The sequence below is a fragment of the Littorina saxatilis genome, linkage group LG8 (genome assembly GCF_037325665.1).
Source record: "Littorina saxatilis isolate snail1 linkage group LG8, US_GU_Lsax_2.0, whole genome shotgun sequence".
Taxonomy (NCBI): domain Eukaryota; kingdom Metazoa; phylum Mollusca; class Gastropoda; order Littorinimorpha; family Littorinidae; genus Littorina; species Littorina saxatilis.
Genome location: NC_090252.1, coordinates 36,427 through 51,095, shown reverse-complemented (window position 1 = coordinate 51,095; position 14,669 = coordinate 36,427). Strand labels below are relative to the sequence as shown.

General features: G+C 39.2%; 1 protein-coding gene across 2 annotated transcripts in view; it reads right to left on the bottom strand.

The window, feature by feature from the left end:
* Positions 1–46: 46 nt before the first annotated feature.
* The window catches only part of LOC138972481 (hexokinase-like), a 29,353-nt gene continuing 14,730 nt past the window's right edge, over positions 47–14,669 (bottom strand). For both annotated transcript variants that reach the window (XM_070345109.1, XM_070345110.1), the window contains 9 exons: positions 12,116–12,266; positions 11,610–11,752; positions 10,393–10,620; positions 9,141–9,314; positions 8,148–8,260; positions 7,365–7,526; positions 5,784–5,923; positions 4,146–4,282; positions 47–2,512 (listed from right to left, as the gene is read on the bottom strand). In XM_070345109.1, the coding sequence (XP_070201210.1) occupies positions 2,450–2,512; positions 4,146–4,282; positions 5,784–5,923; positions 7,365–7,526; positions 8,148–8,260; positions 9,141–9,314; positions 10,393–10,620; positions 11,610–11,752; positions 12,116–12,266 (1,311 nt within the window). In that variant the 3' untranslated portion in view covers positions 47–2,449. The remainder of the gene's footprint in view (positions 2,513–4,145; positions 4,283–5,783; positions 5,924–7,364; positions 7,527–8,147; positions 8,261–9,140; positions 9,315–10,392; positions 10,621–11,609; positions 11,753–12,115; positions 12,267–14,669) is intronic.

Sequence of the window (14,669 nt, the reverse complement as noted above, 5' to 3'; positions counted from 1 at the left end):
GTCTGGATCGGCTGAACAGTTGTTTAACGAACATTTTTTCAATTGGTTTAAACAAGATTTTATTAATGAAATACAGGGTGGCATGTATATACGATATAAACATTTGTGGCCACACAACAAGCTAAGCTTATATTAAGTGTTGTTATAAATATGTACATCTAGATAGGAATTGTTATTTCACGTTATGTCAAGGTCATAGAATCACTTATACCCTTATGAGAACGCAAGACAGACAAGATACAATTTTTACACACACACACACAAAAGAGGAAAAAATGCAGCAAAAGAATTAGAGGATGTGACAGAGGACGGGAAGGACTGCAATATCGGGGAGATCCCGGGGGAGGAGGGGGGGGTGTCAGAGAGACGATGAGAGACTTTCACAGACTTGCTAGATCAATGCTACTGCAGCAGCAACAATTTCATTTACATTGTCGTACAAACTAATTAAGCTGAGGTTAGTCATGTGAATACACAGAAACACCTTTAATAAAAATATTTACTCGAAACTTGACCTTCAGTAAAAACGTAAAACAGCATGACCTGCCAATAATCAAATACTGGATCATTGACATGGTGACCACAACAGGGTAATCAAAATCTATCACTTAACCTCATAAAGCTATGAACCTTTTCGAATATTTCAATGTTTTCGGTAAAACGTAGGTTTGGCAGACCAAACAATACACATTGTACATTTTGATGATCATTCGGTAATGTGTGTATAGTTAGTGTTCGGACATCATCGTAATTACTACAAAATAATAAATAATGTTCAAAATTTTCATTTTGATATCCGCACTGACAAGTCGGGTTATCACTTAAGTGGCGTTTCACCATATCATCATTTAAATCGCTCATTTCTAATCTTAGTCTGCAGTGTATAATTCCGTCATTCCATTTTTTTTCAATTAACAAACACATGTACTGCCCTATATTTGTCAAAGCCTGATTTATCGTAATCGTACATATCAAAGAATGAAATGAAACAAACAATCAAAAAAGCAGCAGCAACAACAAAAACTACGCGTTTACGGCAACAACAACAACAACAACAACAACAACAACAATACCACCACCAACAACAGCAACCGTGGGAATCATCTTGAAAAGTTTACATGCAAATCTTCGCGAAGAACTGCCCGATTATCATTCGCTCGATATACACACTAACAAACACACACACACACACACACACACACACGCACACATACACACGCACTCACACATACACACGCACTCACACATACACACACACGCAAACCCACTCACACACACACACCTACACGCACACACGTACACGTGTACACACTACCACACACACACACACACACACACGAACGCACACACACACACACACACACACACACACACACACACAAACACAAACACACACACACACACACACACACACACACACACACACACACACACACACACACACACACGCACGCACACAATATCTGATGGCGTCGATGTCAAATCTACATGAACAAAAGCATTCCAAACAAAAATAAAAAAATGCAAAATCTGTAAGAATCCATAGGCCTATGTAAAACTTAAACAAATATAATTATAGAGTAGTTTTCTGGGAAAAATCGTACACACACATACGTCACACAACACTTAAACATATGTAAAAACACAGCACTTAGTATCATCAGGGCAAGTGTTAAGAAAAGGAAAGGATACAACCATCTTTGTTAAAGGGTCTCGCCACCACAGAACTGTGTTCAACCAACACGTTTAGTAAGTAATTCCTATTGTTTAAAGCTCCGAACAAGGTCAGTGTCTGAGTCCACACCTCTCACACACAGTGAACCGTGACTTGTTTAACTATTTAACAAAAAAACAACGAGTCTTTGACTCCACTGCTCACATTCACAGTAAATAAATCCGTGTCAAACTTACACACAATGAATCCCGAACTTGAGAGCTTGCTTGTGGTCACCCAAATTTAAATGAACATGTCGGCCTAGAACTAAAAGATCAACACTAAAAACATGGGATCAGAAATCATCGCGAACAGTAAGACAAACAGACAGACAGACGAACACACACACACACGCGCGTGCGCGCATACACACGCATATGCACACACACACACACACACTTACACACACACACACACACACACACACACACACACACACACACACACACACACACACACACACACACACACACACACTGACATCCTTCTGAATTTCAAGTCTACTGTTGTACATTTAGTCACACAAAATAAAATAAAAACAGTGCTAACAAACACATGTCTTCAAAAGTTTTTACATGGGATTGCCATCCTCATCTTTGTCTCATATTAAAATGCATCAACCTGCGGGTACTGCTATCTGTGGAGAGTTGTATTTTTTATATAAATGGATTTCTTTAAATTCATCAACCATCGTGCGTGCTGATCCATGTATTCCTCCCAAACCAACGAACGCATTCAAAGAGCTGTGGTGAGAGCTGCGCCAATTTCGCTTCCATCAATTATCGATAAGAACGTGACCTGAAACACACAACCGCATTTTCTTCACCATCAAATAATATAGCTATTCTGATGGACACGTGGGGGAATTCGGGGGCTGTGATTGGATGGTCTCTTCCGATCATCAAAGCATAATGCTACGGAAGTCGGCCATTTTTGCCAATATCCAAAAGCATATTGGCAATAACAAAGACGCATGGTTCCGGTTTACCCATATGTACCACACGATGTTTCACTGAATCGACAACAGCATACACAGACAACTTGAAATTCTTCTCGGGAATGTTTTTCAGCTTTACAAATGTCGATAGCATACCCTTTTCTGCTAACTTCCCGATGAAACAGGACTAAACCATTTTTGTTTGTCCCTAAACACCACACAATGCCCAAAGTCGAAAGATGTAGTAGGCCTACAAACATGGGAGTAAAACGGAACAGCCGTTGTTGTGTGCCAGTTGCCGACTGACACAAACTTTCGCATTCGGCTTTTCTTATCTCGTAACTCCACACTAAATACCCCACTTCCCCTCTGAAGTATTGATGTACAACCCATGGCACTAACATTCATGTAGTCGTTTATAACTGAGGTTGAAAAATTCGCTTCATGACGAGACAAGCATAAATGCCATTCACCCAAACTGAAAACTTCGCTGCCGTCTGCTCGCGTTGTACGGATTAGCTGTTCTCTTCTCCTCCCCCTTGTTGCATCCTAGTTCTTCAGTTGTTTCTAGTTTTCCGTTGATGTTGTGTTTTGGTCTTCTTCATAAGTAGTCTTGTTCAAAATTTAAAAAAAAACTCTAACTTCTTTTTGCTGTATACGAGTGAACTAATAAAAAGCTGTTTAACAGCTGTGTTGTCAAATCGAGGTTTTTTCTCCAAAATCAGTGTGGCGCCTGCGCAAAACTAATGCGCATAAGAAACGGCGTCTGCCATCAAAACCTGAGATCAACGCATCGACACAAAAATGTCATTTTGTAAGTTTGGAACAACAAATCAAGGTCAGAACAGCTATATAATCGCTATTGTATTTTCAGCGTAGCCATAGGGTCCGATATTTAGACTCAAACAAGTATAATGCGACTCGTCTTCGACTCGTCGGCATTATACTTGTTTCGTGTAAATGTCGGACCCTATCGCTACGCTGAAAACACAATAGTTGTTACTGTGTTTTGGTTGTTGTTGCCCCCACACCCCCCTTTTTCATAATGATGCATACACATATAAAGTCATGTTTGTTTGCCTGATTCATTAACAGATCGGAAGGAAAAGCATATTGTTACCAATGTAACATGTCAACATTTTATCAAATATAATCGTTTGAACACATCAGTGAACATTTCTGTAAAAAATCTGTTGTGGACTTAGCAAGTGCTAATCTCCCCTCCTTCGTTGCCTTTGCCTTTTGCTGTACCTGAATTGTGTCAGGTATCCGTTTCATCACATTTTCAAAGTGCAAATCCCAATAACAGGTTCAATCACTTTACGATTCAAATGTTGATAAAGGTAATAATTAGAACGCATAGGGACATACCCACGGCATTTTAGTTTAATGGGGCAATCAAAAAAGCTGTAAAACACGAGATCACACACACAAACACCCCCCCCCTCACACACACACACACACAAAGGAAAGTATACAAGTATTTGTAATTACATCAAAGTCTGGCCCGACGAGCTCTTTTGTCTTAGCCATCATTTGTTGTTTAAAGCGAAGATGAGAGCGCCACAGACTGCCGTCAATGGCTACCGTAACGTGACTCTGCTGCACATGCTTTACCAGTGTTGCCAGAGCTGAAATGTTTATTAAAACAAGTATAAGAAACTGAATTCGTAAATCACAACCCATCCACCAACCGCTCGTTAGTACACATCCTGTCTCAAGTTTAAAATTACAGCTTCTATAGCGAGGTTTTTTTTTTGCTTTGTGTTATATCCGTTGAAAAAGATATGCACATATTTCTGAGTAGCTTTAAAGAAAATAATACTATAATTTTAAGTAAAAAATAACGTTTTGAACATCTGACTTCTTCCAAATTGCTGAAATACAGCCTTTTTTGTCATAGCCCCCCTTAAAACTGACGCAAAATCTCCCCTTTTTGAGCACTCATCTGGTCGACACCTGCATCAGTGAAAATTACATTACGCAAGAAAACGCAAAATAGTGAATCAAAACAACCTGTTCTACTTTGATAGTTAATTTAGCTTATTCTGCGTATGTAAAATGTGCTAGTTGTCTATTCTGATTTTTCGTCGATTTTAAGTGGTACCTGACGTTTTTGTCGGGTCGATTTTGGGATACCCTTATTTGAGCGGCGGTCATGTGACAGCTGTAAAATAATTATTTGATAGCCAAGTGGGGACCTTCAATTGCATGGACAGTTTGAATGAAATGACACAGGAATGAATGTTTCAGTGGGGGTACAAAAACGGGTGCAGTCATTTTTTTGCAGAGTTTAGAAACATAATTACTTAGATGACATATGATAAACAAAGCTAAGCTCTACCAAGTTTACTAATCTAGCTGCTCTCAAACTACAGAGGCTTATTGTCTGGCCCCACGACCGAGCCTACACTTATTCATTCGTATTAGTGGCTATATAAGCAATCCTCATGTGCCAAAAAAGGAAAGATTTTCGTTAATTTTGAGCATACTTTTTAATTCAAATACATCATAATTAGGCACAACTTGTTTTAATAAGTAAGTTTAATCTAACATTCTACGAATATTTGTGAGTAAGAAATTAGTTACTAAATGTGTAACATTCCCGGATGATTACTATTGCAACACTAATAACAAAATAACATTGCCACAGAGAGGGCATCATCTTGATTTAAAGGGTGGATAATACCTCACTAAAAGACAGTTATTCAAAGCAAAAATAGAATAACACGTGTGAGAATGTTCACCGGAAACAGTCGCATGTAAATTCATACCAATCTATTACTATTTTCAGAATTGCTACACATACACACACACACGCACAAACACACATACAAAGCACACACACACACACACACACACACAAACACACACACACACATACACACACACACACATACTCTCTCACACACACACACACACACACACACACACACACACACACACACACACACACAAACACACACACACACACACACATACACATACACACACACACACACACACACACACACACACACACGCGAAGCACACTCACCTCCCTACTCGATTTCTCGTCCAACGCAATACATTTACATGTATAATGCTTTATATCAAGTTTTTCAGTTAACTCGGTAGCTTAATTTGAATTACCTGCTGCAGCAAAAAAGGCTGCGCGTTGTAAGACGATTCTGCACACAAACTTGACAAGCTTGCAGTCTTCATCACTAATATTATCAAACTCTAAATGCTGCAGCAAATCCCTTGTAGTAAGATATTCCTGGTCCATGTCACTGCACACAAAAACACACACACATACTTGAACAGCAGCAAAGTGAGTTTGATACCATACTTTGAAAGATGCATAGTGCAAAATAACCCTCATTCTCTTGTGAAAGCATGCGCGTGTGAGTGTGTGTGTGTGTGTGTGTGTGTGTGTGTGTGTGTGTGTGTGTGTGTGTGTGTGAGTGTGTGTGTTTGTGTGTGTATGTCTGTGTGCGTGTGCATGTGTGTGCGTGTGTGCGTGTGTGTATGCGTATGTGTGTGTGTGTGTGTGTGTGTGTGTGTGTGTGTGTGTGTGTATGTATGTGTGTGTGTGTGCGTGCGTATGTGCGTGTATGTATGTGTGTGTGTGTCTGTGTGTGTGTGTTTGTGTGTGTGTGTGTGTGTGTGTGTGTGTGTGTGTGTGTGTGTGCGTTTGTGTGTGCGTTTGTGTGTGTTTGTTAATGTGTTGCTTGAAGAAAACTTGGCCAAGTTGGCTGTCCTTCACTGTCTATAGTTTAAACTACCAAATATGTGGTGCGTCAGAAATCATTTTCATTTTCATTTCATTTTCATTTTTCATTTTCATTATTTTATTGTCCCATCGCTGGGAAATTCGGGTCGCTTCCTCCCAGTGGAAAGCTAGCAGCAACGGAGTCGCGCTACCCAGGTGTCTGCGTGTTTAGGTGTATTCAGCCACCTGCACTTATGGCAGAATGACCAAGGTCTTTTACGTGCCATTGTGATGACACGGGGGTGGGACATGGCTTCCGTCTCTGGGTCTGCACATAAAGTTGACCCGTGTCCGTCCTGGCTCGAATTCGAACCTGCGACCTCTCGATCACAAGTCCAGTGCTCTACCAACTGAGCTACCGGGCCCCCGGAAATCAGCAATGGTGTGAGGTAGCACGTTCTTTGACGAACGCAGTACACGAGCAACCTTGACATGCATAACGACCAAATTGTAACTCTAATCCACAGATAGTTTGGCAACAAATTGTCAAACATTATGGGGTTATTTTCAGACATGTTGTTGCAACTTTAAACACTTTTTTTTTCTCATATAAACAAGTGTTCCCCTTTACATTCAATCTATGCTAAAGGCTACATAACTCAATTTCTGACATGTTTGATGTTTTCTGATGACGTCGTTCACATTTGACATGAATCTATTGATATGAACTTGGAAAATAATGAAAGTGAAAATGGCACGTGCCACCAGGTAGCAGTAACGCCATAAGTGGTAACTGTCAACACTGGGGCTTCGTGTCACCCGTTTTGTTAGAATGGTAATACATATGCACAAAACACATGCACTTAAATACAGCACTGCCAATACTACAACAAACAATACATCAACAACAAACAACCCACGGTCTGTTCATTTATTTTAAAATTATAATTTCTTTATGGAGAACATATATTAACTGTTATTTCAATTAGGCACTCGTTGTTAAAGGCATCTTGCCTCACCTATCGATTATAAGGACATTCTCTGTGGTGAAACCACGCTTCTCGTTCAGTGCCGGAAGCTCGCTGTAGAAAGGCTTGAAGAGGTGACTCTCCTTCGTTAACAGCAGGAGGACCTGTCTTACAATCTCTCCGATGTACAGCCTGCCAACCATCTTCTCCAATCTGCAGAAACAAAGGCAGATTGCAGATCATACAAAATAGTCAGTTTTGCATAACAGTCATTCTTTGGTAATAGTGAAACTATGTGGAAAATGTAGCCAAATTAACAAAAGCGCACTGATCGCTGTAATTTGACTTTTCTGAAAGAGCAAAGTGTACAGAATGCAAAGCAAAAGAGAGTAAAACAGTACCTCTATCTGCTTTGAGTATACAATTTTTGTTTATCGAGACTAGGAATGTCACACGTTTCAGTGTGACACTATATAAGCACTGAAGAATCAAATTTAAAATGTCTACGTTCATAATAGTTCTTCTCGTTTTATCATTTTCTCAGCTGAGTCTTTGAACACACATAAATTACTGGGTTTTACTCACACCACCTGAGTTCGGACTTGCTTTGCATGTAAAACATCACAAAGAATCACTGCGTAGCACAAGCATATGATGTGTTCATTATCATTCAATAAACATTCATTGAGATGGAGTGGCGTGCTTTTAAAAATCCAGCGTTGTTTGCGTTTCAGATGTGACAACACAGAACATTAAGCTCCATAAATACAGAGAAAACGAAGAACGAGCTTCTTTTGTGTGTGTTATGACCCTTGAAGCAAAATGCCTACTTACATCTGTTCTTTAGGGCTCATGGAGAAGTTGACGGCAGTGCGATCGAAGTCAGTTCTGAATTTCTCTAGACATTCATTCTCTCCTAATGCGCCCCACTCTGTTGCGATGATCGTCTGCAATCACATATTATAATATGGCAAAGGGACAGATCTATAGAGAAAGAAAAAGAATCAGGGCAGACACACAGAGTGGCATCAACAATTTAAATGGAGAAGCAGAACAAACAGCTGGTGGGTTAATTGGTTGTTTGTTGGTTTACAATGTTCCTTTTACCTATCTGCCCTTGCAAAACCGGTTCTACTTTGTTTCCTTTCTCGGTTCACATGGTGGTTTCTTAGTTTATTAATTGTATTCATTATATCACAGTAAGCTAAAGAAGGCTCAAAGACAAAAATAAAACAAATTTCACACATGCATCTTGGCAGAAATGTTATTCTCCTTTATATAAAAAAACCCATTTTGTCTTGGGGAACGTCCCACCAAAAAACATCTTTTGAGTATCTGCGCTGTAGTGTTTGTCACTAAGTCTTTATTTTTACGTCCATAAACGTAATTAGTTTAAGTCTTGTTTTTCCCCAAACAATTATTTCTGTAAACTGCATGTGCACATTTTGGACGCCGTTTTCTTGAATAAGTAAGCTTCCTTGTTTTACAATTCTCTGTTCAACAGAAGCTGACCACGTCCGAATACTTTCAGCATTAATAAAACAAGTCTGTCAATGTAAATATTGATCTTTAAATATAACGTTTAAAATATAACTGAATTGAAGGATTGCTTAACCTTTGGCCTGTGTTTATTTTTCTGCTATTTACTACAAAGCGAAATATTTCCGGGAATAACTACAAACATATCTAAGGTAAAAACTAAATCTTTACCAAAAGTAGCATTCATTCCAGAAGAAATATGATGATTGACAGTGAAACGTGCATAACAAACGTGATAAGAGTCCCATATATCTCAAGGGATAAGTAGAAAGATTATGAACCCCCTACCTTTTCATCGCCGTGTCCCTGTACAGTACCGTCTGATCCGTTGTCCTTCATGTAGCATCCGTTCACTCCCTTGCCAATGACAAAAGATATTCTGCACGCCTTGTCTTTGTGGATACCCGCAATGAGTAAACCAGCGGCGTCGTTGATAATAACCTTGATGGTTAACTTGCAGGTCTGTATATGGTGAACACACAGGAGTTTATATGGCATAACGTTGGTATGAATGCTTGTTATTGTCTACACTAATACAAACATGAATGTCTTGACATTAAATAAACATAAGTAAAGGACAATAGCATCAGAAAATACACACATATGAACAAACGCACTCACACGCGTATACAAAAGCACACACATACATACAAACAAACACGCAAACACACACACACACACACACACACATATATACACACACACACACACACACAAACCCACACACACACAAACCCACACACACACATACACACTTACACGCAAATATGCATTAACATACACAAACAAGATCTGACCACACGAACAATTATCGGGTTTATGACCTGACAAAAGTGACTCATTATACCCGTTTTCTGGCACCTTACAACCTCCGATCTTTTCAAATTCAGCTAGCATTTGATCATTGGCTCCCTTGGAGAAGAACGCTTTCGTTTTAAACCAAACTCGACAAGATTTCAGTGATTATGAAAAAGGTAATTAAGAGAAGTTATTTCATTTTTCAAGTTTAGCTAATGTGCAACACAAACGATTAATTACTGCCCCACACAATAAAAACACAAATTATATATGTTCTCTATGCAAGATCCATGATCATTTTGAGAAGTGTACGTTGAAAGATGTACGTCGCGCTAGTGCAGATTGCTTAAAAGTGGTTTTTGTTTTGATTTGTATTCGACATAGAGTTGCCCTTATTAAATACCTCCTAACCACAGTTCTGAAGGAATGGATACCGTCTTTGTATGATGATGTGTATGATTGGTCATACTTGCGCGTAACAAAACTATGCAATTGCACAACAGTGTCAATTGTTAATTAGTTATTGCATTGATCATTTCTTATTAAGCTAATTAAACAATGATGAGTGAACTTTGAGCCCTAAAATTACCTTATATATCACATCAGTTTAAAGTATTTTAGTGATTAGTAATTTACAATGTGCCCGCAATACTGGATTTGGATCAGTTTTCAGTCATCTGAAAATCATTTCAAAAAAGTCCCTGGTTCAAGACAACATCAACAAATAAAATAATGTTTTTACCGTCAACTTATTCTTCAATTTTTCATGAAGAAGTTTCCCGAAGTCCTTGCCCACAACTTTATCACAGTTGAATCCTTTCGTCCACTTCTTTGGCCGAGCTGTAGTTAGATCGCCTTCCTCAGCGTACTTGCAAGGGAAGGAGAAGACAACCCCGACGGAAGTTTCTTTGTCGGTCAGTTGCTTTGACGTCACAAACATGCTGAGACGGTTTTCGAGGAAATTCAAAAGCTGGAGAGAGAACAGGAAACACAACAGTAAATGACATTATTTCCATGTTCGCAGTAATTAACTAGTGTTCACTCATGCAAACAACAAAGTGGAGAATACATTTCACAACATATGAAGCAGTTTGATTATGCATTTATGTATTTTTAAAATAAATGTTCAAATTTGTATTAGAAAGTACAAAAGGTCTTTAGGGCAGAGATAGCAAAGCATTTTTGTCCCAAAACGCATTTTGGGTTGTCAGCCTTTGTTTAGTACTTTGAACACAATATAATCATTGTAGGATGCAATGTTGTAATCGTCAAACTTTTTCTTGCAATAAACTTATATTTTCAAAGTATTATTTTTAACATTTGAAACCATTTTGAAAACTGTTTTTGCTGGGGGGTATTCAGAATCGTTTTTGTCAGCATCAGTGCTGTCATTGGGAAATACTCATCTTCTAGGCGAACTGTCCAAACTTTTCATTGTGTTTATATTTTCGACAGAAATGGTGTCTTTGTGCAATAACAGAGAGACATTTTGTCAATTTTTTCAGTAATGCTTTTAGAAATGCTAGCTGTCAAAGTTCATAAACGTGCCTTTTTGTCTTCGTCATTTTAGCGTGAGTACAGTACTTTTGGGTCTTTTTGTTGTTCGCTCTCACGTGCAGTCGCCATTGTTTATTCACATTTTGAATGTCAATAAAAATACAAACCAGTTGAGAAAGAGAGAGAGAGAGAGAGAGAGAGACAGAGAGAGAGAGAGAGAGAGAGAGACAGAGAGAGAGACAGAGAGAGAGACAGAGATGGAGAGAGAGAGAGAGAGAGAGAGATAGAGAGAGAGAGAGAAAGACAGAGAGAGACAAAGACAGAGAGACAGAGACAGAGAGACAGAGAAACAGACATAGACACAGATACATAAATATACAGAGACAGACAGACACAGATGCAAATTAAACACAATGACACAAATGAAAACTACAGATAATAGGGCATGATCCATAATGTTACCTGTACGCATGTGCCCAGTCTGACGTCAGGCGGGATTGTGTAAGTCTTTGAATCATGAGTTTCGATTTGCGGACCCTCTATCCTCACAAACAGAATCCTTAGCGATCTGCTACCAAGGTTCACCACCATAAATTGACCATTTTCTGAAATAGAGCAATTCAGTCACGCATTACATCAATTAATATTGGGTTAAATTGTGCTTGATTACTACCATCAGTTCAATGACATACTGCCACAAGAGGCGTGACCATACTATGACAGACTTTAGTGGAAACAAATATTCTCTGGTGTCTCCACGAGGGCTTGATGTTATACTCATAATGAGAACACGAACTTCAGGACTATAGTGATTCATAAAGTGATATGATTCTTTTGTCATAATGTATACACGGAACATAAATAAAGGTTATCTTTTCATGTTATCAGTAATAATTTATCTCACTCAGACGATAAGTATCACATTTACATCGGCTGGTCTGCTTTCTCTAATTGTCGGAGTTACTGACCTTCCCCACGTGGTAAATCTTTCACCAGTGTAGAAAACATCTTGATCGTCGCTGAAGCATCTTTGCCCACATTAGCCTCTATCTCTCTTTGTAGCAGTGACATCACCTCCTGACAAGCTTCATTGTTCATCTCAAAGCCCTTCAGAATTTCCTTCAACCAAGAAAAGAAATTAGTCCCATAAGTGTTGCGACAGGAAGTCAATCATCTTTGGGTAAATGGGTGATATCTATGGCTGATAAAAACTATCTGGGAAAGACAATGTTGTGTGTGTGTATTGTTTTTTACATTTAGTCAAGTTTTGACTAAATGTTTTAACATCGAGGGGGAATCGAAACGAGGGTCGTGGTGTATGTGTGTGTGTGTGTGTGTGTGTGTGTGTGTGTGTGTGTGTGTGTGTGTGTGTGTGTGTGTGTGTGTGTGTGTGTGTGTGTGTGTGTGTGTGTGTGCGTGCGTGTGTGCGTGTAGAGCGATTCAGACCAAACTACTGGACCGATCTTTATGAAATTTGACATGAGAGTTCCTGGGATTGATATCCCCGAACGTTTTTTTCCTTTTTTTAATAAATACCTTTGATGACGTCATATCTGGCTTTTTGTAAAAGTTGAGGCGGCACTGTCACGCCCTCATTTTTCAATCAAATTAATTGAAATTTTGGCCAAGCAATCTTCGACAAAGGGCGGACTTCGGTATTGCATTTCAGCTTGGTGGCTTAAACATTAATTAATGACTTTGGTCATTAAAAATCTGAAAATTGTAAAAAAAAAACATTTTTTTCTCAAACGATCCAAATTTACGTTCATCTTATTTTCCATGATTTGCTGATTCCAAAAACATATAAATATGTTATATTTGGATTAAAAACAAGCTCTGAAAATTAAATATATACAAATTATTATCAAAATTAAATTTTCGAAATCAATTTAAAAACACTTTCATCTTATTTCTTGTCGGTTCCTGATTCCCAAAACATATAGATATGATATGTTTGGATTAAAAACACGCTCAGAAAGTTAAAACAAAGAGAGGTACAGAAAAGCGTGCTATCCTTCTCAGCGCAAGTACTACCCCGCACTTCTTGTCAATTTCACTGCCTTTGCCGTGCGCGGTGGACTGACGATGCTACGAGTATACGCATCTTGAACACACGGCCAGTACTGTAACAGGCCTTGACACGGAACGATCCAAGGGGGGCAGTCTCAGTCATCTCAAAGAGGGAAATCCAAACGCAATCCGCTTTGTTCGATTTTATGGGCTTGGACGATAGAGAAAAATAAGAAAAGCAAAAGCTGGAGTCCAGTCTGGACGAAACTGCTATCAAGAACGCAGAATTGATTTTTTCTGAGTTTTATTTTCGCCGTAAGCGCCACGTTTATCGGAGCAGGAAACTCTTCCAGAGTGAGGCCCCTTTGTTGGTTTCACTGCGGCCGCATTGTGAACAGCAGTTATGAGTTATAAACATGGCGCTTACGGCTAAAATAAAAACTCAGAAAAAATCAATTCTGCGTTCTTTGACATACGAAAAGAAAGTCAAACCAATTATCTACCCTGAATACATTGTTTTGCTTTGCTACCTTGCGTATTTCGCGTGCTATGTTATTCCTACTGATGTCAGGTGTCAGTCGCAAGAGCGGTCAAAAACGGGACACACACACACCACACACACACACACACACACACAGACACACACACACACACACACACACACACACACACACACACACACACACACACACAGGGGGGGGGGGGGGTAACAGTACGAGTATAGTTGAACTTGAACCCACCAAATTAACAGCTCTGCTGGTTTGTGTGCGTAGCGGGCGTATACATTTTGTTTAAATTCATATACAAGATTTACACAGCTTAGACTAACCATTGCTACAAATCAATTCAAGTTCTATCAGAGAATGGATTTCTTGAATGTATAAGGATATTTGTATCCCTTATCTATGGCAGTGATACGGTCAAGGATGAAGGCATGTCTAAGGGCAACAATTCAACGTGTCAATTATAAAATTGTCTAGAACATATGTGACCCTCCACAACGGAATGAGTCGGATGTCACCTCGCGCGGTTCTGCGCTTGGCCTAATATACGTCCGGGGGGTGTCAGGTATCAGTGTGAGGGTCACTTTAGTCACAGGCTTATAACTCGAAAAGTTGTAGCTCTTATCTAAAACGGGTTTCACCACTGGATAGAGCATAAACAACTCTTTAAGAAAATGTAAAAGTATAAATATCCTGCAAAGGTGACGTGCGACTCATTCCGTGGTGGAGAATCACATATATACAATAGATACATTAATGCTTTAATTTAATGAACAGGGTAACACATCATGTGATATTGGGCAAAACCGTACAAATATTAAACACAATGAGTAAATTGTTTCCCGCTTTCAAGGTCTCCTAACAAGATGTTTAAACAAAATCAGGTCTGTTTGTTGTCATCCGTACTCTGCCATATTACCTGCCTCCATTCGTGCTGTCATTGCCGCCATGTAGGCCTACTCTGAACATATGAGCCGTCTGTACTGGCTTATTGACGCACTCATTCTAA